The 26,350-nt window shown below is 60.6% G+C and overlaps 1 protein-coding gene across 2 annotated transcripts; it reads right to left on the bottom strand.

The window, feature by feature from the left end:
• On the bottom strand, positions 1-25,068 carry GATAD2B (GATA zinc finger domain containing 2B). 2 transcript variants are annotated; one of them, XM_066337730.1, is made up of 11 exons: positions 24,897-25,068; positions 10,818-11,147; positions 9,022-9,151; positions 8,692-8,823; positions 8,401-8,532; positions 7,632-7,802; positions 4,621-4,936; positions 4,011-4,213; positions 2,283-2,393; positions 1,613-1,730; positions 1-177 (listed from the first exon to the last, which is right to left on the bottom strand). In XM_066337730.1, the coding sequence occupies exons 2-11, from the start codon at positions 11,144-11,146 to the stop codon at positions 44-46; spliced, it is 1,776 nt and encodes a 591-aa protein (XP_066193827.1). In that variant the 5' UTR covers position 11,147; positions 24,897-25,068; the 3' UTR covers positions 1-43. The 2 variants fall into 2 exon arrangements, with proteins under 2 accessions (XP_066193827.1, XP_066193829.1); XM_066337732.1 differs by lacking the exon at positions 2,283-2,393.
• Between the last annotated feature and the right edge of the window lie 1,282 nt (positions 25,069-26,350).

Here is a 26,350-nt window from a genome sequence, read left to right as displayed (position 1 = left end):
TGTGTTTTGTTTCTCCTCTCCCCGGGGGCGGCGGCAGCCGGCGCTATTTCTGCCCGCTGATGGACTGGGATATGGAGCGCGGCGGGATCATATCCAGCAGGTATTCCCGCTGCCGGTCCGCCAGGCTCGACGCTTTGTGGCCCCCGATGCCGGCGTTCAGGTAGGCGATGTTCACTCCTGGGGGACACCAGGGTCTGTGCTCCGGCACCCGCCCCACGGATCCCGCGGATCCCAGTGATCCCACCGATCCCAGTGATCCCAGTGATCCCAGTGATCCCAGAGAGCCCGCGGATCCCAGTGATCCCAGAGACCCCGCGGATCCCAGTGATCCCAGTGATCCCAGAGAGCCCACAGACCCCACGGACCCCCAGTGATCCCAGTGATTCCACCGATCCCAGTGATCCCAGTGATCCCAGAGAGCCCGCGGATCCCAGTGATCCCAGTGATTCCATGGATCCCAGACCCCACCGATCCCAGTGATCCCACAGACTCCCACTGATCCCACAGACCCCGCAGATCCCAGTGATCCCAGTGATCTCAGAGACCCCACGGACCCCCAGTGATCCCAGTGATCCCAGAGACCCCCAGTGATCCCAGTGATCCCACGGACCCCACTGATCCCACAGACCCCGCGGATCCCAGTGATCTCAGCGATTCCACCAATCCCAGTGATCCCACAGACCCCATGGACCCCCAGTGATCCCACCGATCCCAGTGATCCCACAAAACCCACTGATCCCAGCGATTCCACCGATCCCAGTGATCCCACAGACCCCAGTGATCCCAGTGATCCCACAGACCCCACTGATCCCAGTGATCCCAGAGACCCCACGGACCCCGCGGATCCCAGTGATCTCAGCGATTCCACCAATCCCAGTGATCCCACGGATCCCACAGACCCCACTGATCCCAGTGACCCCGCGGACCCCCAGTGATCCCAGTGATCCCACGGACTCCCACTGATCCCAGTGACCCCAGTGATCCCAGAGACCCCGCAGATCCCAGTGATTCCACCAATCCCAGTGATCCCACCGATCCCAGTGATCCCACAGACCCCGCGGATCCCAGACCCCACCAATCCCAGTGATCCCAGTGATCTCAGCGATTCCACCAATCCCAGTGATCCCACGGACCCCGCGGATCCCAGTGATTCCACCAATCCCAGTGATCCCACAGACCCCGCAGATCCCAGACCCCACGGACCCCACTGATCCCAGTGATCCCAGCGATTCCACTGATCCCACCCCGATCCCATCCCGATCCCACCCCAATCCCACCCCAATCCCATCCCAATCCCATCCCAATCCCACCCCAATCCCATCCCAATCCCATCCCCAATCCCATCGCAATCCCACCCCAATCCCACCCCAATCCCACCCCAATCCCACCCCGATCCCACCCCAATCCCACCCAATCCCATCCCAATCCCAATCCCACCCCAATCCCACCCCAATCCCAATCCCACCCCAATCCCACCCCAATCTCATCCCAATCCCAATCCCACCCCAATCCCATCCCAATCCCACCCCAATCCCATCCCGATCCCACCCCAATCCCACCCCAATCCCACCCCAATCCCACCCCAATCCCATCCCAGGGGGCGGGGCCGTACCTGGCATTCCCAGGAGCCCCCCGGCCACGGAGAGCTGTGGGGCCTGGGCGAAGTTGGAGAGCATGGAGCGGGCGGAGGTGGGAATTCCGCGCTGGAGGCTGCTCTGGGGCTGCGGGGCCTGGCACGGACACGGACACGGACACGGACACGGACACGGACACGGACACGGACACGGACACGGACACGGACACGGACACGGACACGGACACGGGGAGGCGTTGGGATTGCGGGGAAACGGGGAGAGAGGGCGGCATCTCCGCGCCGTTATCCCGCCGTTATCCCGCTGTTATCCCGGTGTTATCCCGCTGTTATCCCGCCGTTATCCCGCTGTTATCCCGGTGTTATCCCGCCCCCGTTATCCCGTTATCCCGCCGTTATCCCGCCGTTATCCCGCCGTTATCCCGTTATCCCCGTTATCCCGCCATTATCCCGCCGTTATCCCGCCGCTATCCCGCCGTTATCCCAGTGTTATCCCGGTGTTATCGCGGTGTTATCCCGCCGTTATCCCGCCATTATCCCGCCGTTATCCCGGTGTTATCCCGCCCCGTTATCCTGCCGTTATCCCGCCGTTATCCCGGTGTTATCCCGCCGTTATCCCGCTGTTATCCCGCCGTTATTCCGCCCCATTATCCCGCCATTATCCCGCCGTTATCCCGGTGTTGTATCCCACCTGCCGGAGCGTGTGGTGCCGCAGGATCCCGTCCTGTTTGCCCACGCTGGGCACGGCGGGCGCGGCCGTGGGGGACAGGGCGGCCTGCTGCTGCAGCCGCTGCTCGATCTCCTGTGCGGGGACGGGAACGCTGGGAATGCCACCCCTGGGAATGGCAGCCCCGGGAATGGCATCCCTGGGAACGCCACCCCTGGGAACGCCACCCCTGGGAATGGCAGCCCTGGGAACGCCACCCCTGGGAATGCCATCCCCACTGACCCCTCAGGAATGTCACCCCACAGACCCCTCGGGAATGTCATCCCAACCCACCCCTGGGAACGCCACCCCTGGGAATGCCATCCCTGGGAATGGCAGCCCTGGGAATGGCAGCCCCGGGAATGGCAGCCCTGGGAATGCCACCCCCACAGACCCCTCGGGAATGTCAGCCCTGGGAATGCCACCCCTGGGAATGCCACCCCTGGGAATGGCAGCCCTGGGAATGCCATCCCTGGGAATGGCATCCCTGGGAATGCCACCCCTGGGAATGGCAGCCCCTGGGAATGGAAGGCCTGGGAATGCCACCCCTGGGAATGCCATCCCTGGGAATGGCAGCCCTGGGAATGGCAGCCCCGGGAATGGCAGCCCTGGGAATGGCAGCCCTGGGAATGCCACCCCTGGGAATGGCACCCCTGGGAATGGCAGCCCTGGGAATGGCAGCCCTGGGAATGCCATCCCCACAGACCCCTCGGGAATGTCACCCCTGGGAATGCCATCCCCACAGACCCCTCGGGAATGTCATCCCTGGGAATGCCATCCCCACAGACCCCTCGGGAATGTCACCCCTGGGAATGCCATCCCCACAGACCCCTCGGGAATGCCATTCCAACCAATTCCCACAGGAATGCCATCCTGCTCAGTTCCCATGGGAATGCCACCCCATTCAATAACCATGGGAACGGCACCCCGGCAGCCTGGCTGGGATGGGATGAGTGGGATGGGATCAATGGGAAAAACAAGATGGGATGGGACGAGTGGTTTGGGATGGTGTGGGATAGTTTGGGATGATTTGGGATGTGACAGTTTGGGATGGTTTAGGATAGTTTGGGATGGTTTGGGATGGGATGGTTTGGGATGGGACAGTTTGGGATAGTTTGGGATAATTTCGGATGGTTTGGGCCGGGATGGTTTAGGATAGTTTGGGATGGTTTGGGATGGGACAGTTTGAGATAATTTGGGATGGGATGGTTTGGGATGGGACAGTTTGGGATGGGATAGTTTGGGATAATTTGGGATGGTCTGGGATGGGACAGTTTGGGATGGTTTGGGATGGGATGGTTTGGGATAGTTTGGGATGGTTTGGGATGGTTTGGGACGGTGTGGGATGGTTTGGGATGGTTTGGGATGGGACAGTTTGGGACGGTTTAGGATAGTTTGGGATGGTTTGGGATGGTTTGGGATGGGATAGTTTGGGATGGTCTGGGATGGTTTGGGATGGGATAGTTTAGGATAGTTTGGGATGGGATGGGATGATTTGGGATGGTTTGGGATGGTTTAGGATAGTTTGGGATGGTTTGGGATGGGACAGTTTGGGACGGTTTGGGATGGTTTGGGATGGTGTGGGATGGTTTGGGATGGGATAGTTTGGGATGGGACAATTTGGGATGATTTGGGATGGGACACTTTGGGATGATTTGGGATGGTTCAGGCCGGGATGAGCCACACCAGGACGGCATTCCCGGTGACGCCGACCTGCTCCTGCTGCAGCGCCTTGACGAAGGCGTTCTTGAGGCGATTCGTGTGCTCGGCCTTGAGCGCCTTCTTCTGGTTGGAGGTCTGGCACTGCTCGCACAGGATCCGGCCGCCCTTCTCCTGCTTCCAGTGCGGGGTGAAATCCGTGCGGCACTGCGCGCACACGAACGGCTCCACGCGCGGCACGGCGGGGCTGCTCTTCCCTGCAGGACACACCCGGCCTCAGCACCCCGCCTCCCACCCCTGGAACCCCTGAAGCCTGGCCTGAGCTCACAAAAAACGGCGCCGAAATCGCCGGAGTTTTTGGCGAAACCTGGCGAACCCGCCGCGATTTCCCGCGGATCGGCCAAAACCTTGAAAATTTGCTTTAGAATCCCGCAAATCTGGTCTGAATTCCTGCAAAACCCATTAAACACCTTCAAACCCACCCCGGAATTCCAGTTTTTCCCCGCCCAAACCCCCAGCAACTCCTTGAAAACCCTTCCAAGCCTCCCCCAAACCTCGCATTTTCACCCTGAAACCCCAAGATTTCAGCGCGGAACGCCGCGGATCGGGACGGAATTCCCCCTGGAATCCCCGTTCCCCCTCGGGGACGACCCCGGGCAGTGACCTTGGCTGTCGATGACGCTCTGCACCACCTCCTCCAGCCCCACCATGTAGATGAACTCGCTGTTGGCCGCGCTGGGCAGGAAGTGCAGGAGCGGGGCCGGCGGCTTCGGGGGCGGAATCTCCAGGAGCGTCTTCTCCAGCTGCTTCCGGAGCGCCAGCTTGGCGGCCGCCTGGGAATTGGCGGCGTCGGAGAGAGCGCTGGGGCTGGGGAGAGGCGAGGACACGCGGGCCACCGAGCCCGGCTGCATGTGGGACGCGAGGTTCATGTAGATGGCGGAGGACGACGAGCGCTGGCACGGCACCGAGGAGCCGGATTGCTGCGGAGGAGACGGGATAACCAGGGAATTCGGGATTGGGGATGGTTTGGGGGGAGCTGGGATAACCAGGGAATTCGGGATTGGGGATGGTCTGGGGAGATGGGATAACCAGGGAATTCGGGATTGGGGATTTGGGATGGTTTGGGGGGAGCTGGGATAACCAGGGAATTCGGGATTGGGATGGTTTGGGGGAGCTGGGATAACCAGGGAATTCGGGATTGGGGATTCAGGATGGTCTGGGGAGCTGGGATAACCAGGAAATTCGGGATTGGGGATGATCTGGGGAGCTGGGATAACCAGGGAATTCGGGATTGGGGATGGTTTGGGGGAGCTGGGATAACCAGGGAATTCGGGATTGGGGATTGGGGATGGGTTGGGGGGAGCTGGGATAACCAGGGAATTCGGGATTTGGGATGGTTTTGGGGGAGCTGGGCCCAGGAGGGAATTCGGGATTGGGGATTTGGGATGGTTTGGGGGGAGCTGGGATAACCAGGGAATTCGGGATTGGGGATTTGGGATGGTTTGGGGGGAGCTGGGATAACCAGGGAATTCGGGATTGGGGATAATTTGGGGGGAGCTGGGATAACCAGGGAATTCGGGATTGGGGATGGTCTGGGGAGCTGGGCTCAGCAGGGAATTTGGGATGGTTTTGGGGGAGCTGGGCCCAGCAGGAATTCGGGATTGGGGATTTGGGATGGTTTGGGGGAGTTGGGCTCACCAGGGAATTCGGGATTTGGGATGGTTTGGGGGGAGCAGGGCTCAGGAGAGAATTTGGGATTTGGGATGGTCTGGGGGAGCTGGGCCAAGGAAGGAATTCAGGATGGGGATTGGGGATGGTCTGGGGGGAGCTGGGATAACCAGGGAATTCGGGATTTGGGATTTGGGATGGTTTGGGGGAGCTGGGCCCCACAGGGAATTCGGGATTGGGGATTTGGGATGGTCTGGGGGGAGCTGGGATAACCAGGGAATTCGGGATGGGATTTGGGATAATTTGGGGGGAGCGGGGCCCAGGAGGGAATTTGGGATGGGATTTGGGATAATCTGGGGGGAGCGGGGCCCAGGAGGGAATTTGGGATGGGATTTGGGATAATTTGGGGGGAGCTGGGCCCAGGAAGTCCCCGGAGCCCCAGGAGCTCTCGGGGGGACACGCGGGCTGGGGCAGTCCCGGGCAGAGGTGTGACGGGTGTTGCCTTGGGGCAAACCAGTCCAAACCAGTCCAAACCAGTCCAAACTGGTACAAACCAGTGCTCAAAACAGTGTCCAACCAGCCCCAACCAGTACCCAAACCGGTACAAACCGGTAAAAAACCAGTGCAGACCGGTACAAACCAGCCCCAACCAGTGGAAACCAGCCCCAAGCAGCGCCCAGCCAGACCCAACCAGTGGAAACCAGCCCAAACCATCCCAAACCAGTGCCCAACCAGCCCAAACCAGTGGAAACCAGCCCAAACCAGTGCTCAGCTAGCCTAAACCAGTGAAAACCAGCCCAAACCAGTGGAAACCAGCACCCACCCAGCCCAAACCAGTGGAAATCATCTCAAACCAGCGGACACCATCCCAAACCATCCCAAACCAGTGGAAACCAACACCCACCCAGCCTAAACCAGTGCCCAACCATCCCAAAGCAGTGGAACTCAGCCCAAACCAGTACCCAATAATCCCAAACCAGCCCCAAACCAGTGCCCAGGCAGCCCAAACCATCCCAAACCAGTGGACACCATCCCAAAACATCCCAAACCAGCGGACACCATCCCAAAGCATCCCTGGGCAGTGCCCAACCATCCCAAACCATCCCAAACCAGCGGACACCAGCCCAGACCAGTGGAAACCATCCCAAACCAGTGCCAAACCATCCCAAACCATCCCAAAACAGTGGAAACCACCCCAAACCATCCCAAACCAGTGGACACCATCCCAAACCATCCCAAAGCATCCCAAACGATCCCTGGGCAGTGCCCAAACCATCCCAAACCATCCCAACCCAGCAGACACCATCCCAAACCACCCCAAACCACCCCAACCCAGCAGACACCATCCCAAACCACCCCAAACCACCCCAGCCCAGCGGACACCACCCCAAACCATCCCAAACCATCCCAAACCATCCCAACCCAGCAGACACCATCCCACACCATCCCAAACCAGCGGAAACCATCCCAAACCATCCCAAACCATCCCGACCCAGCGGACACCATCCCAAACCAGCGGAAACCATCCCAAACCACCCCAACCCACCCCAGCCCAGCGGACACCACCCCAAACCACCCCAAACCATCCCAAACCACCCCAAACCACCCCAGCCCAGCGGACACCACCCCAAACCATCCCAAACCATCCCAAACCAGTGCCCAACCATCCCAAACCACCCCAGCCCAGCGGACAACATCCCAAACCACCCCAAACCACCCCAGCCCAGCGGACACCACCCCAAACCACCCCAAACCATCCCAAACCATCCCAAACCATCCCAACCCAGCAGACACCATCCCACACCATCCCAAACCAGCGGACACCATCCCAAACCATCCCAAACCATCCCGACCCAGCGGACACCATCCCAAACCATCCCAAACCACCCCAACCCACCCCAAACCACCCCAGCCCAGCGGTCACCACCCCAAACCACCCCAAACCATCCCAAACCACCCCAACCCACCCCAGCCCAGCGGACACCAGCCCAAGCCCCCGCAGCGCACCGGTTGGTAGTTGATGGCGGGGCTCATCCCGGGCGTGGAGCTGCGCACCAGGCCGGGCTTCTGGGGCCCGCGCTGGCCCTGGAGCTGTGCGGGGCTGGGGGCGATGACACGCTGCGACATCAGCATGTGGGGCAGCGCCGAGCTGGCGGCCGAGCGGATCACGCTGTGGCCCTGCCGGGGGATCCACGGGGAATCAGATCCCGGGAGCAGCAGGGAAAACACCCCAACAGTCCCCCCCCAGTGCTCCTGGAGCTCAGTAATAAAATCGCAGGGAAGTGAGGGGAGCTTGGAGCATTGATTCCCTGAGCCACGGAATTCCGGCTTATACAGAATCCCAGGTAACTCCTAATGTCCCAAATCCCTCGTTTTCCCCCAGACTGGATTTTACAGGATTGTGGCCTTTTCCCCAGCTCCAGTTACCATGGCCCTGTTTCCCATGGGAGGTTGGAATTGCTCCACGGCCAAGGAGAGCGGCAGAAATCCATGGAGCAAACGCTTCCAGTGGCTTTTCCTTTGGGAGCAGCAGGAAGGCCGCAGGCCCTGGAGAATTCCCACCATCCTCATCCCACTCCAGCTGGGACACTGGCCATTCACAGGATCAGGGAACGTCCAGCTCCACAGGATCCCCGAGTCTAATTCCTGACAAACCCAAATCCAACCCCAACCACCAGGAACTGCGGGAATTCCTCTGCTCCTTGGGAAAAGCCCCTCGGCTCTGTGTGCCTCCAGCAAAATCAGCGTTTTCCAGGAAAAACGGGAATGCTCTCACCTGTAATGTCCTTAAATTCTGCGGCTCCACCCCCTGAGCTCCGGGCCGGGAGGGGATCTTGGACAGGCCCTGCTGTCCCACGTGGGCAGGGGACGGCTGCACGATGGACGCGGCGTTCTGGACCACGGGGGTCTGGGAGGGCAGGGATCAGAGAGCTGGGATCAGCGCTCCGGGCGGGAATCCAGCGCCAAGGGGGTTGTCTTCCCGGGGGGAATCGGTGAGGGAATCCCACAGGCGGAGCAGAGGGAGGCTCCGTGTCCCCCCGCTGTCCCACCCATCCCCAGCCTTCACCTTCTGCACCACGTTTTCCTTCTGGAGCTGGCTCTGCCGCAGCTTCTTCAGGAGCACCAGCCGGGCCTCCTCCAGCCGCAGCTCGTCCCGGAGCTGCTTGATCAGCTGCTGCCGCTCCTCCAGGCTTTTTCCCTGGAAAACGCCCGGCACCGGGGCGGAACGTGAGGAAGGGAGCGAGGGGAAGCTGAATCCGAGCGGGAATTCGGGCCGCGGGTGCAAGAACCAGGGGGAGCTTCACCTGGAACTCGGTGAGAAACGCCCCAAATCCTTCACCCACCCTCCTCCTCCCCACGCCGTGCCTTTCCTGGGATGGAATTCCCGCTCCCTCACCTTGAACATCTCCAGGTTGGCCGCCTTGAGCCGCTCCTCCATGCGGGAGCTGGAGCGGGGGCTGGAGGCCTCGTTGTCCGACAGGACGATGATGTCCGGGGACGGGGTCAACCTGCCCCTGTCCTGGTCACTGCGGGGGAAAGGAGCCCCCGTGAGCCGGGAATGTGGGATTTCGGGAATCCCACTGAGCCGGGAACGTGGGATTGCGGGAGCAGGATCGCCCTCGTTCCAGCACGGACACCAGGAGGGAAGGATTCCCTCCCTCCAAAGCACTCCCTCACCCCCCAGGTCCCTCTCCAGGGGTGTAAATCCCACCTGGGAATCAGGTGGGAATCAGGAGCGTATCCTGGTGCTGGGATGGGAGGGAATGGCAGGGATATTCCAGCCTGGAATTGCTCATCCTCACTGTGGTGGAGAAGGGGCTGAGACTTCCCAAAAGTCTATCCCAACCCAAATCTATTGGAAAAGCTCATTCCATAGAGGAAACCTGCTTGAATATCCAACCGATCCGTGACCAGGATTGAGAAACAAAAGGGAGCAGCAAGGAAAAGAAATTAACCAAAAATCAGTGTGGAATCCAGGCAGGATCATCCTGAGAAAGGAGACTCCAAGAAAAGCCCTTTGTGATCCTGCATTTCATCCCTGCTGCTGGAGAGCCTTGGAAAACTGTGGGATAATCCAGCAGGGAGCAGAAGGACTGCCAGGCTCAGAGGTAATTCCAGCTCCCTGGAAGGTCCTTGGAGCGAGGGGAGACCATGGAATATCTCATCCCAGACTCTGAGCTCTGAACACCCAGGAGGGAGCCCAGAGCCAAATCCCAGCTCCCAGGTTTGGCTGCTCCAAGGCCGGGAAGATGCTCAGAGCTGGGATTGCCTTCGCCTCCCAAACATCCCAGCTGTTCTTGTGGAAATTCCAAAGCACCAGGGCACGGAGCTGCCCCTGCTCCAGCAGAGAAATTCCAGAGTGTCCCAAGGAGGAGGAGCCGGAGGGAGCCCATCCAGGCAAACCAAGCTGCATCCCAGGAGTTCCAAACTGGGCGGGCACTTCCCGAGCGATCCAGCACTGGAGCCTGGCTTTTCCTGGATTAGGGATGTCTTACAGCTCCTGGGGATAATTTTGCAGGAGCATCCGGATACATCCAGGCTGGATTACTGGAATTCCATCAGGGGAATAAGGCAGAGCCAGAGTCCAAATCCAAGAGGGAAAACGGACCCGTCCATGAGGAATCGCTGAGGGTTGGATTTCCTTTGTCCAGGGAAGAGCAGAATTCCAACAGAATCACTGGAGAAGGAGCCACGGCGAGGGAGGCAGGCAGAGGTGAGGAGACATGGAGCACATTCCCAAGGAAAATGAGACATTCCCAGTCCCACTTCTCAACTCAGAGTGGAACATTCCCATCTCTTTCCAGGGCTGATTCCCCGATCCAGGCGTCCATGTCCGATGTTGGTGCCCCACTGGGTAACCTCACATTGCACAATATCCAAGGAATTCCTCTGAGGATGCGGCCCACGGCTCCACACTCCGAGCAGAACCCTCCGGGGACACCTCCCACTATCCCAGGCTGCTCCAAGCCTCGTCCAGCCTGGCCTCAGACACTTCCAGGGATGAGAAATCCACAAATCCTTGGATAACCCTCACAGGGAACAATTCCTTCCTGATTCCTCCCTCTGTCCGCGGGAAGCCATTCCCCCTCATCCCTCCGTTCCCGAGCCCCTCCCCATCTCCTGGCATAATCACAAGGGGTTCTCCAGGATGCCACTGAATTCCCGGCTCACCCCGGAATTCCCGGCACTCACCTCCTCCTGGCGCTCATATCCACGGGCTCGTCGTTGATGTTCTCCTTGCCCGGCCGTGCCGCGCTCCGCCCGTCGCCGTGGGGCCGCAGGCTCCCGTTCAGCTTCTCCTCGTATCCCTTGATCCCGTCCGGCTTCACCGGGAGCTCGTGGGGCACCTCCAGCCCCGCCAGGTCCTTGCGCTTGAGCAGCGCCAGCATCTTCAGCCTCTCCATGGCCTCGTGTCCCTCCATCTTGAGCCTCTTGGCCAGGACGTCCTCGCGCTCCTCCGCCGGCTCCAGGCTCCGCTTGAGCAGGTTCAGGCGCAGCGCGTCCTCGGTCATCCGGTCCATCCTGGGGGACAGGGACACTGTCAGCGCCAAGGATCCCCATGAGGCCACCCCCGGATCCCCTCCGAGCTCAGCTCGGCCTCCTCAGAGAGCTCTGATCCCCTCATGGAGCCCCAATTCCCTGGAGAATTCCAGTCCCACAGAGCTCTGATCCCCTCATGGAGCCCCAATTCCCTGGAGAATTCCAGTTTCACAGAGCTCTGATCCCCTCATGGAGCTCCAACACACCGGAGAGCTCCAGTCCCACAGAGCTCCGACTTCTTGGAGAGCTCTGATCTCCTCATGGAGTTCCAACACCCTGGAGAATTCCAGTCTCACAGAGCTCCTCATGGAGCCCCAGTGCCCTGGAGAGCTCCAGTTTCCCAGAGCTCCGACCTCTTGGAGAGCTCTGATCTCCTCATGGAGCCCCAATTCCCTGGAGAATTCCAGTCCCACAGAGCTCCTCATGGAGCCCCAGTGCCCTGGAGAAACTCCAGTCTCACAGAGCTCCGACCTCTTGGAGAGCTCTGATCTCCTCATGGAGTTCCAACACCCTGGAGAATTCCAGTCTCACAGAGCTCTGATCCCCTCACAGAGCCCCAATTCCCTGGAGAATTCCAGTCTCACAGAGCTCCGACCTCTTGGAGAGCTCTGATCTCCTCACAGAGCTCCAATTCCCTGGAGAATTCCAGTCCCACAGAGCTCCCATCCCCTCATGGAGCCCCAATTCCCTGGAGAATTCCAGTCCCACAGAGCTCCTCATGGAGCCCCAGTGCCCTGGAGAAACTCCAGTCTCACAGAGCTCCGACCTCTTGGAGAGCTCTGATCTCCTCATGGAGTTCCAACACCCTGGAGAATTCCAGTCTCACAGAGCTCTGATCCCCTCACAGAGCCCCAATTCCCTGGAGAATTCCAGTCTCACGGAGCTCCCATCCTCTCACGGAGCCCCAATTCCCCGGAGAATTCCAGTCCCGCACTGCTCCCATCTCCTCATGGAGCCCCAATTCCCTGGAGAATTCCAGTCCCGCACTGCTCCCATCCCCTCACGGAGCCCCAATTCCCTGGAGAATTCCAGTCCCGCACTGCTCCCATCCCCTCACGGAGCTCCAGCCTCCCCAGAACCCATCCAGGTCAGGAGTTTCCTCCTCCGAAAGGCTCTGAAATCCCTGAGAGCGGCAGCACAACCCCTCCTTTGGGATTAAACCCCACGGATTTGGCTCAGCGAGGAAGGGGAGGCGGGATGAAGGCCCTCGGGAGCCCTGGAATGCCAGGAAATCCCCCACCGCGTGGTTCTCCCGGCAGGAATGCTCGGCAGCTCCGGGATGGAGGCACGGGCAGGTCCATCCCTGCCCTCCCACCTCTCCGGCTCCCCCGCCTCAGCTCCAGGTGCAGGAATGCCCTCTGGAAAACAGGCGGGAGCCCATCCCAGCCCCATCCCAAGCCTGGAGCCCATCCCAGCCCCATCCCAATCCCGCTCCCAGGCTGATAAGGAACCAGCTCCGACAACAAAGAGCCACGGGAGCTCCACCTGCAAACCAGCTGGGCGAGGCCTTTCCCTGCACAGCAGGGCCGGAGACCGGGACAAACACCTGGGAATAGTGGGAATTCCATGGGGCAGGCTCGGGAGCATCGGGAATTGCCCGCTCCAGAGGGAACAGAAAGTGTCCATGCTCCGAGCAGCCGGATCCCAGGCACCTGGAGCTGCTCCACACCTGCCTGGACTCGGCTCCGCGTCATTCCCGGGATAAACCTTCCCCGAGCCAAACTCCTGCCAGGAGAAGGCTCTGGCTCGGGTACAAATCCCTGGAATGACACATCCGTAGAGCCGGCACACGAGCTCAGCTCCCACGGGAGACACCGGGGCCGGGGAGGGCGGCAGGAAAACAGATGGAAATCCCAAACACGATCCGAAAAAAGGCCGGACGGAGCCTCCACGGGAGCACCTCGGGCTCTTCCCTACCTGCTCATCCCGTCTCTCCGCACGTCTCCCAAATTTAGCCCAGCAAGCCGGGACAGGCCGCGGGAGCTGCTCCCGCCCCCGTCCCGCAGGAGTGACCCCGGGGGGATCGGGGATGTTCCAGACACCCCGGGAGCGCTCGGAGCCGCGCCCAGCGCCGCGGCTGGAGCCGCTGGGAACGCGCCAGGATCCCGGGAGCGCCGCCAGGAACGGGCTCACGGCTGCTCCCGGGAAGGAGAGGGCAGGAGAAGGAGGGAGATGTCCACAGGACCGACATCCCGTAGGATAATTCCTGCTGGGAATAACGAGCTTCCCGCCACGGATACCTGAACTGAGCACGGAGCCGGCACGGCTGGGAGCCAGCAGGGAGATCCAGGATCTCCTGCTCGTCCTCTCCAGGGGGTGGGAGGATCCCAGAGGAATTCCGGAGACCCTCTGGTCCCTCACTCCCTGCTCCATCACCAAGGTGGTCTCCCAACGCCCTCTCCTCTGGCATTCCAAACAAATCCAGAGTGCCGTTACCAGGAATGGGGCCCACCACTATTTAATCCACTCCAGAGGTTTTCCAGGCTCAGCCAGATCCAATAAAAATTAAATCAGGCTTCGGATTCGGTACTGAATGGGGCCCTTTGGCTGGAGGGGGAAGGGGAGGATCCACTGGGAATTTCCAGAGCCCTGGGAAAGCTCCTGATTCCATCCAGAAATCCGCAGCAAAGAGCAGGAATTACTCCAGTCCCAGGTATCCAGCAGGTCCGGAGGCCGGGCAGTGCCGGCCCTGCTCCGGTCTCGGCACATCCCAAACCGGATCATCCGGCCCCGCCGCCCTCCGGCACGGCTCCCGGGGATCCGGCACATCCCAGGGAACAGCCTCGGCCTCTCCCTTCAGCTTCACCCAAAAAAATCCTCCTCCGTGGAGCCGAATTCCCAAAGGGCGGCAAAGCTCGTGGACAACAGGAGCTAAATCCGTGGAGTGTCTCCAGCTGGGAGCACCTTCCCCAAGCGCCTGGACACTCGGGATAGAGCCACGATTCCAGAGGCTGCCAGGGTGGGATGAGCAGGGTCGGCTGGACCGGCCCGGCTGACCTTGGAATGTTTTCCAGGAATCCCAGAGAGCCGGACGCGGCCCGGCTCCGTCCCGACGGCGATTCCCGGTTCTCCACGGGGACTCTGCTCCCGTCCCTGCTCCGGCACCACGCGCTCCTCGGCACGTTCCGCTGGCTCCCGGCGCTTTTCCTGCTCCAAAGGGGCCGGCAGGACGGGTTTGGCGTCCGCAGACAAACAAAGCAGCACCCCCTTTTCCATGGATATTGGATGCGGCGCCCACAGGGAAAAAAAAAAATCCAGTAAAAAAAAAACCTCAGGGGGAGGATTTGAAAGGCTGGAACGAGCGAGTTGGGCCAAAAGAAGGAATATTCCAGGGAGAAGTGGGAATATCCAGGGAGAGATGCAGCCAGGAGGGAAAATATCCTGGGATTTACCCGATGGAATCCAGAACCAAGACTTGGCAGCACCAGGAGTTAATTCCAGCTGGAGTTTATCCAGGGAGGCTCCAGCCCCTTCCCATCCTCCTTGGAGGCTTTTCCCTTGGGTCAAACCCCATGTTGGTCTTCCAGCCCCAATTCCTGGCCTCGGACCCTCCGGAGCTCATGGAGGGGTTGTAATTCCTGATCCACCACCAGGAACAATCCCTGATCCTCCACGAGGGATCCACGTGCTCCCTGTGCCGTGAGGTCTCCCCAGCAGCACTGGAATTCCCAACCCCGCTCCAGCAGCACTGGAATTCCGAGGCCTGGAGGAGCCAAGGCGGATCCCTGGGATCCAAGGGAGCGAGGATGGGAAATCAGGGATAAACCAGCCCCGTGCCTGCTCCGTTCCTTGGGAAGCCTCTGGTATTCCAGGAAGAGGCACCTGCAGAAGCCTCAGGGGACCCAGAGCATCCCCCAATATCCATCTGGGGCTGGAATGCCAGAATTAATCCCAGGAACCCAACGTGATCCATAACATCCCGGGGGAACATCCATCCCCGGAGCCACGGTGCTCCGAGAGGTCCCAGCACCATTCCAGGCGCTCCAAACCCAGGACATCACTCGGATACGAGACTGTTGGAATAAAACCCATTCCAAACCCTGTTTTCCCGGGATCAGGGAGCAGGAACCGGCAAGATCCAACTCCTCCAGCTCACCTGGGCGCGCTCCCACCTCCGGAGCCCCCCCTGAATCCCAGGATCCCGCTCAAGCCCCGGCGATCCCGAGGGAAACGCGCGGGGCTGGCTCCTCACGAGGAGCCATCCGACCCAAATCCCGCTCCAGGGGCTTCCCGGAGCCCGGCACGAGGCGGCTCCAATCCCATCTGGGCTCGGCACATCCCGACGTCGGCGTCATAAAACGCGTTCCGGCACGGAACACAAAATGGCTGGCTCCCAGGGCGAGCGTTCCCAAGGAACGTCAGGAAAAGGATAATAACCTAAAAAGGTAATTAGGATTTAACGGCTCGGCGGCCGGCAGCGGGATCCGGGAACGCCGCTGGAAAGGGAAGGGATAAAAAAGAAACTCCACGGCTGAACAAAACCCGTGCTGCTCCCGATCCCGCGGAGCCGGGGAGGTGTCCAGGAATCCGGAGGAGCGCCCGGCTCCGGGCAGGAATTCTGAGGCAGGTAAGGGAGGCTGAGGGCGGCTCGTGGGGATTTTCTCCGGAGCAGGACGAGCACCGGGATTTAAAGCATCCCTAAAAACAGCCCCGGAGCCATCCCAGAACGCACAGGGACACGGCTGCTCCCAGGAGGGAGCAAAGCGAAAGATTTGGGAAGAGAAATGGGAAGGGTCGGGATGGGAGCGGGCACTGGGATGCGGCAGAGTGGGAATTCCTCTGCAAACTGCTCCAGGAGTTCTGCTGTTCCCGTTCTCAGATCCCAGAGTGGGGACACCTGTCCCTGCTCCCACACAGACCCTGGATCCCCCCGATCCCGGATTCTGGATCAGCTCGGGATGTCCCCAGATTCTGCAGCTCCGGGTCAAGTACAAAACTAACACCGGGAAGCAGGAAAAGCAGGAAAGGAGGAAAATCATCCCTCCCCAAAAGTGCTTCCCTTCCCTCCTAAGTTTGTTCTTGTCCAACTCTATTCCTCAGGAGCAGGGAATTCCGGTGCCCTGTCCGGCACCACGGGCTTCACACCTCATCCCACCCCAGGATTTTTGGGATGTGGGAGGAGAGCAGGAATTCCAGGAGCTGCTTTATGCCCTGAAATGCGGGGGGAAAGACCCCCAAAAACTCCACAAAGTCTGAAAGAGAGATAAAAATTCCAGGGGACCCGGCTGGGACGGCCCGTTTCGGGGAAAGCCGGCTGGAAAACGCTCCGGGAAAATAAAATCCAATGAAAAATGCTGGGATGGAAGGTGGGGGGGAGGGAGTGCCCGGCCCCCTCCCCATCCGGGATGACGCAGACTTCCCAGGCTTCCTTATATAACGCTTCCCGATTTCCTCGACTGCGGGCGCTGCCTTTGTGCGGCTCGGGCCGGGCCATCGATCACCCGCTAACGACCCGATCGATAATCCGATCGATCGCCACCCAGATCCCAGGGGTGACATCGATCCAAGGCACCGCCATTCCCCGCACTTTTGTCACCCCTCCGGGCGGGTGGGATCACAGCGTTCCGGCGGAATAGCGACGGTGGGAGCAGGGATAAGGGAGGGGAGGGAAAGGAGAAGGGAATCACGGATCCCGACAGCAAATCCCAGCACCAGCACTCGTTTGGTTTTTTTGGTTTTTTTTTCCCTTAAGACATTCCCTCGAGACATTCCCGTTCCGCTGCCAAAAAAATAAAACAATAACAATAATAATAATAATAATAAAAAAAAAAGGCAGGCAAAAAAGAAAAAAAAAAAATAAATCAGCTCCGCTCATCTGTTAAGGAACCCTTTTGTCCAGTCCGAATTCCCGACAAAACCCGGGGACGGGCTGAGGGATACTTACAGGTACGGTATTCCCGCTGCCTGGAGTGGCCCAGAAAAGGAGGGAGAGGCACGGGGGGCCCCTGGAGCGGCGCGGGAAGGGGCAGGAGGCGCTCCATCGCCCGCGGAGCCGCAGCCGGAGCCGGAGCCGCGCTCCGAGCGGGCCCTTCCCTGCCAATCATGCGCGTTCTGTTTTATTAAACAAAAGAAAAGGGGGGATGCTGACTTTTTCCCATGATGCCTCGCGGGGCAGGGAAAAAGAGAAGGGAGGGAAAAAAAAAAAAAAAAAAAAATGGAATTTAAAAAAAAAAAAAAAAATCGGAATTTCACCAAAAAAAAAAAAAATTGATGGGGGCAAAAAAAAAAAAGGAAAAAAAAAAAAAGGAAAAAAGAAAATCCGGTCGCGACCGGTTGGGCACTTCCCGGCATGGAACTGGCTCCGGGATTTTTTTTGGGGGGGGGATAATTTTTCCTGGGATTTCGGCGCTGGCGGCCGCCCCCTCCCCGCCTCCCCCTCCCCCAGCTCCTGGCCCCCCGCCAAACTTTGTCTTCATTCATGGAAGCTCCTTCCCTCCCCTGGAATTTTAACTGTTTCCCTCCCAAAAAGGAGGGTCGGGGCCGCGACGCTGCCGCCGGGATCCGCCCCTCCCGGTTCCCAAAAAACGCGGCCCAAGGTCGGGTCCGGCGGCGGAGCGTGCCCCAGGGGATGCCCAGGGATCCCGGGAATGTGCCCAGGGATCCCGGGAATATGCCCAGGGATCCCGGGAATGTGCCCAGGGAATGTGCCCAGGGATCACAGGGAATGTGCCCAGGGAATGTGCCCAGGGATCCCGGGAATGTGCCCAGGGATCCCGGGAATGTGCCCAGGGAATGTGCCCAGGGATCACAGGGAATGTGCCCAGGGAATGTGTCCATGGATCCCAGGGAATGCGCCCATGGATCACAGGGAATATGACCAGGGATCCCGGGAATATGCCCAGGGATCCCGGGAATGTGCCCAGGGAATGTGCCCAGGGATCACAGGGAATGTGCTGAGGGATCACAGGGAATGCGTCCATGGATCCCGGGAATGTGTCCAGGGAGCACAGGGAATGTGCCCAGGGATCCCATAGAACGTCCTCAGGGATTCCAGGGAACGCGCCCAGGGATCCCGGGAATGTGCCCAGGGAACGTGCCCAGGGATCACAGGGAATGCACCCATGGAACCCGGGAATGTGCCCAGGGATCCCGGGAATGTGCCCAGGGATCACAGGGAATGTGTCCAGGGATCACAGGGAATGTGCCCAGGGATCCCGGGAAATGTGCTGAGGGATCCCAGGGAATGTGCCCAGGGATCCCAGGGAACACGCCCAGGGATCACAGGGAATGTGCCCAGGGAATGTGCCCATGGATCCCGGGAATGTGCCCAGGGAACGTGCCCAGGGATCACAGGGAATGCACCCAGGGATCCCAGGAATGTGTCCAGGGATCACAGAGAATGTGCCCATGGAACCCGGGAATGTGTCAAGGGATCACAGGGAATGTGCCCAGGGAACGTGCCCAGGGATCACAGGGAATGCGCCCATGGATCCCAGGAATGTGCCCAGGGAATGTGCCCAGGGATGTGGACCAAGACGCCAGAGCAGACGCTCAGGAACACGCCAGGGAGACACTGGGAGATCCCAAAATCCCGGCAGAGGCACCGAGGGAAGCGCTGGAGGAGAGGACGGGGATGTGAGGATGATGCCAAAGGGTCCCAAAGATCGGAGGGAACGGATGAAGATCCCGAGGATCCCCTGGGAAGATGCCGAGGGATGAGAAGAAGCTGGGAGATGAACCTGCGGGGCCGGCCCTGGAGAATCCAGCGGGATTTTGGCTGTCCCAAACCTCCGGAGCTGTCCCAGCCCAACTCCGGGTTCCCACTCTGGGATCCCTCGTTCCCTGTGAGGTTATCCCGGGAATCTGAGGCTGCCCCACCCCTGGAAGTGCTCAAGGCCAGGCTGGACGCGGCTTGGAACAGATGGAAGGTGTTGGATTCCCCAAAACATCCCAATAATCCCGTAATCTCCCACATCCACGGCTTCATTCCACCCCTGAGGTGTGGGAGTCTGGGAATTCCGTAACATTCCAGCACTGGAAACCCCAGTTTGCCTTTATCGGATAAAATGGAACAATTCGGTTTCCAAAGGGGGGAAAGGATTAATTAGCTTTAATTGCACGCTCGTTTCCATGGATTTATCAGCTAATGAGGGGGTGGGATGGGCTCTGGGATGATTTATTCCAGGCTGTGTCCATGGAAAACGCAGAGGGCACAGGAGAGCAGCACATTCCTTTATTTCTCCATTCCCTGGCCTTTCAGGACCATTCCAGGCCGTTTCCATCCTCCCTATCTTCCTTCGGCTCTCCCATCCCTGTTTTCTGCTGGGTGGGGATTTGGGAAGGGACGGAATCCTTCCCAGCACACTCAGGGAATTGAGTTGATCCCTCTCATCCCTGCCCCAGCCGCCATCCCACTGCTCCGACCTTTCCAATGGATATTCCCGCCAGGATGGGCCGAAGAAGCACCAAAAAGCATCATTTCATCGGATTTGGGGATTTTTCCCTATGGATCCATTCCCTGGAAGCTTCCGTTTCCAGGCCGAAAAGAGTTTTTGAGGAAGCGTCTGACCAGAGCTCCTTTTATCCCAAATCCAAAGGATCCCTGGATCTTCTTTCCCCACTGGTGTGATTCCCCCACAGCAGAGGATTCCTGGATCCAATTCCCTCCTCCGAAATGTCAGCACCAGGCATCAGCATCGTCCTGATCCAGCTTCAGGCCGAGACTCGGGAAGAGATTCCGGGAGAGCTGGCGGATGATGAGCAGGGAAAGGGATGGCTTTTCCCAGCTCTGCCATCCATTGGGAGGGAATCCAATCCCGGCTGATCTCCGGGGAAGGCATCGCTCAACAAACTCGGCGGGGCCGAAGGATTCCCGGGATACGGGAGCGCAGCGTGATCCCATTCCTGCGGATTCATCCCGATCCCAGCTGGAATTAGCCCCTCCGGAACGTGTCCTTTGCCTGATCCCCCCAAAATCCGGGATCCGCTCCCCTCGGCGATGTCACTGCGGGATGATTCCCATCCCAACCACATCCAGCAGCTCCCGCTTCCCAATCCAGCACTTCCAGGCAAAACCGGCGAGCGGCGTTCCGGGATTTCCGGATCCAGCCTTCCACTGAGGACATTCCTTGGAAAACCAGGCCTGGGCGTCTTCCCTCTGCTCCAGCCCACAGGAGTCATTCCAAACACGGATCCCAGGAGCTGCTGTTTTGCAGGAATTCCTGCAAGGAACAAGCAGCCAGCCATGGGAATGCCCCCATCGCACAAGTAGGTGTTGGAATTTGTCAAGGCTCCAAGATTTAATTGGAATCCAGGATTTAATGAAGAGGAAAATCCACCGAGTTTTGGAGTTATTCAAGAAGGACCACGGGATCGTTCTGGAATTCTGCATCCCTCCGATCGCCTCTTCTTCTCTCAGAACTCCCCACTGTGGAGGCAGCACAGGGCGGATGTTGGGATGTGCTTGAGGAGCAGGGAAATTCCTTATGGATACAGGAGGAGCTCCTCCATCTGCAGCCCTCATCCTTGAGGTGAGCTGGAACTGGGAGCAGCCGAGATTCCCAACCCTTCCTTCAGCCAAGGACCCAACCTGGAAGAATCCCTGGAGCACCGACCTCAAAATTCCCTGGGGGCCGTGGATCCCGCAGGAAACAGCCCCAGCAGGTTTTCCAGCCAGGCCCTCCCGAAAAACCGAGATCTGGGGATCTGCACCTGGAGGTCTGCTCCTGGAGTTTGGGGAATTTCAGGTGGATTTGGGGGAATTCTCGCTCACGACCAACTGGGAAACCAAAACTGGATCCCGGGAGGGATGACAGGGAGCAGCCTCCCCTTCCAAAGGGTCATCCCAAAAAATACCAGGATTCATGTGTCCATCTTCTGACGCTCCATGAAAACGAAGCCCAAATTTTATCGGGAAAAGCACACCAGGCATGGAAAAGGCACACAAATCCAACTCCTCCCAACAGCCAGGTCGTCTTTCCCCAAGGAACCGGCGCGGATTCCGTCAGGATTCCGAAACGGGACAATTTCAGGATCTGGCCCCAAAATCCAGACTCCAGCCTCACGGAGTGGGATCTGTGGAGCAGGGACGGGACAACGTGGAGGCGACGAGGATCCATGGAAATAAAACCCGGGCTCCTCGGTGCTGGGTCGGGGCTAATTTTAGGCTTGGAAGCGCCGCTCCCGACACCCTCCAGATTCCAAAGGGTGGTGCTGCTCTTCAGAGGGATCTCAGGCATATTCCGGATACCGCCATCCCAAACTCCCGGGTGAGATTCCACGTCCGAGGGGCAGAGCTGCAGCACCGGGATCCGCAGGGAAGCGTGACCCCTTCCCGCAGCCCATCCCGCTCATCCCGGATCCGCCGGGAAGCGCCGCGTCCGTCGGGAAATCACGGGGAGGGAAAAAAGAACCCCCCAAAAAAAAAGCCCAGCGCTGCAGCCTCTTCCTGACCCACTTCCCACGGATTGGGATGAGCTCCCCCAGCTCCACACCAGCATCGGGATGGGGAGCGGCGCCTGCTCGGATCCGACGGGAGACAGGGATGGAAGGACCCCCAGACACAACAGGGCACTCCCACGGCTCCTTATCGGGAACGGGATATCCTTGAACATTCCCTGAGTCCTGCTGGAAGGGGCATCCGGAGCTGTGAAAGCCACTGGAGAAAGCTGGGATTGCCCAGCCTGGAAAAGGGAGGATCCAGGGAGAACTTGGAGCATCTTCCAGTGGCCAAAGGGGCTCCGAGGGCTGGGAGGGATGTGGGACAAGGACATGGAGTGGCAGAAAAAGCGGGAATGGCTTTAAGCTGGGAAAGGGGAGACCTAGGTGAGATATCGGGAAGAAATTCCTGCAGAGAAATGCAGGTGCATCCCAACACATCCCATATCCCGGCCACGGCGCCAGGAGCATCCCGAGACGCTGCGAAAATATGGAATATCCCAAAACACCTGGAAAAGAGCCTAAAGCACCAACAAACCCCACAGCAAACACAATCCCAGCCGTCCGCGGCTGCGCTCCCCAAGACTGCGGAGCAGAATTCCAAGATCCGTGTGAAACCCAAACTCCCAGATTTCCACCAGGAGCACTGATGGACTGAGGAGCGTTTTGCCATTGGACACGGAAGAGCCGAGCACGGAAAACTGTCAGTGAGCTGGGAAATAACCAGGAAAGAAGCTTCAGTGGCTGATTTTCCTCAGATCAGGCGAGTGAAGGGATCCGGGAAATTCCTCTCCCAAGCAGTGGATCCCAACCCCCTCGGAATATCTCATCGGAGGGGGAAGGCGCTTCCAGGAATATCCCGAGTGGGCTAAACCCCGCCAAGCAGGTATTCCCGCCCTGCCCCATCCCAGGAACACCTGAGGGCTCCCCGGGATGCTCCGAGCCCGCGGAGCCGTCGGGAGAGACGCTGGAAGATGGATGGATGCTCCCGTCAGCGCCGGCCTCGTGACCGGGAAAGGCGCCAGCAGAAGGTGGCACCGAGATCCCACAGGATCAGAGCCACGGCTCCGGATCCAGCGGATCCGACGCCGCGGGAAGGAGGCGGATTCCAGCACAATCGTGGATCCCGGCGAGGCACGGAACCCAGGGATGGGGGTATCCCTACGGATACATCGCCTCCATTTCACCCCAATGGCAACTGGAGCAGCGTGGATGTCCCAAATCCCGGGATGTGACAGGGGTCTCCCAGAGTGGGGAGGGTCTCCCTGCACCTCCAATCCTTAAAACCCCCTGAAATTCCCGAAAAACCGCGGCTGCCTGTGCGATCCCGCCCCAACCCCCACCCGGGAGCACCGAGGAACAGGAGTCAAATCCTCCCACACTCCTGCCAGGAGGAGGCTGCTCCCATTCCCGTGCTCCCCCTTCCTCCTCCTCCTCCTCCTCCTCCTCCTCCCGCCCGGCAGCGGTCGAGGAGGCTCCAGAAAATCAAATGGATATTAAAAAAAAAAAAAAAAAAAAGGATCAAAAAAGCTCTGGAAAAGCCAATCGATCCCGGCGCATCCGTCCACCGCCGCTCTTCCTCCCTGCTCCCAGATTCCCAAATCTCCTCCTCCTCCTCCTCTCTTCCCGGCAAACCACCCCCTCCCCCCGCCATCACAGATCCCTGCTCCAGGCTCCAAGGGGAGGGGAAAGCGCCCAAACGCCTCGATTTTGGGAATCTGGGGAAGGATTCTCCTCGGGAGCCGAAATGCTCATCCTTTGGGAGGAGAAACCCTCCCGGAGCTCCTGCTCGGAGAGGATCCAGCCTCCCAAAGGCGACTGAGGAAGGGTCCGTGCCCTCCTCCCCGCCAGTGCGGCGTTTTCATCCCGATCCCACCCAAAATCCGGGAAGGGGCGCGGGCAGTGCCCAGGGGCAAGGCGCCGGCATCGCCGGAGGCTCCAGCCCCGCGTTATTCCGGGGATGGCAAAGTTTCCCTGCCGGGTTTGAGCCGGGGAAGCAGCACCGGGAAGCGAGGGGGGGGCAGCAGGAAAAGAGGGAGAATCCCGCGGGGCGGAAATCCTGGATGAGGCCGGGACCCGCTTCCAGCAGGGAACGGGGAAACGGCGCGGAAAAGGACCGGGAGCCGCTCCCGAATCCCGGCACGGAACAAAGGGGGGCTCGATCCAGGGGGTTCCCGGCATCCGCCCCCCCAAATCCCTCCGGGAACCCCCCGGGCCGCCCCCGCCCCGCCCCCGTTTTCCCGGGGGATTCCCCGGCGCTCCCCCAAACCTCCCGGGCTGACCCCCCAAAATCCCTGTGCTCTGCTCCCCCAAATCTGAGCTCTGCTCCTCAAAAATCCCCCAGCTCTGCCCCAAACCCCTGAGATCTGCCCCCCCAGATCCGTCTGGCTTTACTCCCCAACGCCCCCGCTCTGCTCCCCCAAACCCATCCGCTTTGTGCCCCGAAAACCGCTCGGGCTCCGCTCCCAAAAATCCGAGCTCTGCCCCTCCCCAAAATCCCTGAGCTCTGCCCCCCACCGACCCGTCAGGTTGTGCCCCAAATCTGAGCTCTGCCCCCCAAAATCCCTGAGCTCTGCCCTCCCAAATCTTCGAGATCTCCCCCAAAATCCGAGCTCTTTCCCTCCCCTAGTTTGTGCCCCCAATCCTTCCGGCTCTGCTCCCCAAATCCCTGGGTTCGGCCCCCACAAAAAAACCCGGAGCTCTGTTCCCCCAAATCCGAGCCCGCCTCCCCCAGATCCGATCTCTGCTCCCCCAGATCCGATCTCTGCTCCCCCAGATCCGATCTCTGCTCCCCCAAATCCGATCTCTGCTCCCCCAAATCCGAGCTCTGCTCCCCCAGATCCGAGCTCTGCTCCCCCAAATGCGATCTCTGCTCCCCCAAATCCGATCTCTGCTCCCCCAAATCCGAGCTCTGCTCCCCCAAATCCGAGCTCTGCTCCCCCAGATCCGAGCTCTGCTCCCCCAGATCCGGTCTCTGCTCCCCCAGATCCGAGCTCTGCTCCCCCAGATCCGAGCTCTGCTCCCCCAGATCCGATCTCTGCTCCCCCAGATCCGGTCTCTGCTCCCCCAGATCCGGTCTCTGCTCCCCCAGATCCGAGCTCTGGCGCCGCCCAACCCTCCGGGCTCTGCCCCCCCCAAACCCGAGCTCTGCGCCCCCAAGGCACAGCCCAGATCGCCCGCAACCCCGCGGGCTCTGCCTCCTGCCCGCAGCGCCCCCAAAATCTCCCCCGAGCGCCCCCAAAGCCGCCCTCGGCCGCCCCCAAATCCCCGCCATGGGCCGGGTCTCGCCCCCGCCTCAGCCAGGCCCTGCCCCGCCCCCGCCGGGCCCGGCCCCGCCGCCCCCGCGGGCCTCACCTGGCTCGGGGGTCGCGGGGGGTCGCGGCGGGTTCCCGGCGGTTCCGGGCGTTTCCCGGTGGATTCCCGGCGGATCCCGGCGGGTCCCGGGGGGTCCCGGGGGTCCCGGGCCGGGCGGGCGGAGCAGACGCGGCCGCCGCCGAGCGCAACCGGCACCACCACAAACAATGCCGCTGATTGGCCGCCGCCGCCGCCGCGCCCGCCCCGCCTCCCGACCCCAGCCGCGATGCCCATTGGTGCGGTGTCCAGACGGGCACCGGGTCTCACCAATAGAATCGCAGCGATCCGCCGTTAGCCCGCCGCCCGGCCCTTACTGGCTGTCCCAGCGAGGATTGACGTCCCGCCGCTCCAATGGGAACGCGCCGATCTTCCCCGCGGGGCGCCTTTAATGGGTCCCCGAGTCTGAACATCCGGGTATCCCGGGCGGCGCGCGGTGGCGGCTCGCGACATCTCCCCCGGCCCGCGAGGGAGTTTTGGCCCCTGGCGGCCGCCGTACCGGCCCGGAGCCCAGTCCCGGCCCGGTTCCGCCCCACGTGGCGCCGGTGCGAGGCCGCGCGTGGCTCTGCGGGCGCTCCCGGCTCCGGGGGCACCGGCCAGAGCTGCCCCACGCCCGCAGGCCCGGCGGGGCGGCAGCGCGCGGGGCCCGGCGCCCGCCGGGCCTCCTGGCCCGTGCCAGGATCCAAGATGGCGGCGTGAGGGCAGCGGCCGGGCCGTGCCAGGGCCGAAGATGGCGGAAACGGCCTCGTCTCCCCCCGTCAGCACCCCCGGGGGGTTCCGCAGCCCCGGACCCCTCCCCACGGAATAAAACCGCCCCGGAGCCAGCGAGGAAAATACCGCAGCAGCTTTTATTTACAGGCCCCTGGGGCGGGGGCTGCTATTGCACAGTGCGAGGGGAGGGGGCGGCCCCGAACCCCCTCCCAATGGCCACCAAACCCCCCGGGGGGCGCGGGAGGGCTGGAGATGGGGTGGGGGGACAAACCCAGAGCCCCCCGCTGCCCTGGCACCACCCGAAGGGGGAATAAAAGAAACCCAACTCCCCCGGGGTGAGAACGGGGGCAGAAATGAGGAGGGGGAAACACCCAGGGCCGCCCCCGCCCATCCTACCCGCGCTCTCACTCTGGGGGAGGGTGAATAAATAAATAAAAATATATTAACACTGACATATAAAACCCGTCGTGAGCCTGGGGGTTGCCGGGGGTCCCTTCTCCCCATCCTGGAGCATTTGAGGGGGGTCCTGGGGGTCCCTTCTGTCCTCTGCATCCCCCTGGGGTGACCTGGGGGCTCCTTTCCCCACCTCGGCCCCCCCCCGACCCTCGGGGGTCCCTGCCACACTTTGGGGGGACGCTGGAGGGGTCGTTCCCCCGGGGGGAAAGGTCCTGTCTGACACTGGGGAGTCCTTCTCCTCCCCCGGGAGCATTTGGGGGCTTCACGGGGGGTTCCTTTTCCCGGTCTCC

The sequence above is a fragment of the Sylvia atricapilla genome, chromosome 30, assembly GCF_009819655.1.
Source record: "Sylvia atricapilla isolate bSylAtr1 chromosome 30, bSylAtr1.pri, whole genome shotgun sequence".
Taxonomy (NCBI): Eukaryota; Metazoa; Chordata; class Aves; order Passeriformes; family Sylviidae; genus Sylvia; species Sylvia atricapilla.
This window is presented reverse-complemented; position numbering and strand designations above follow the sequence as displayed.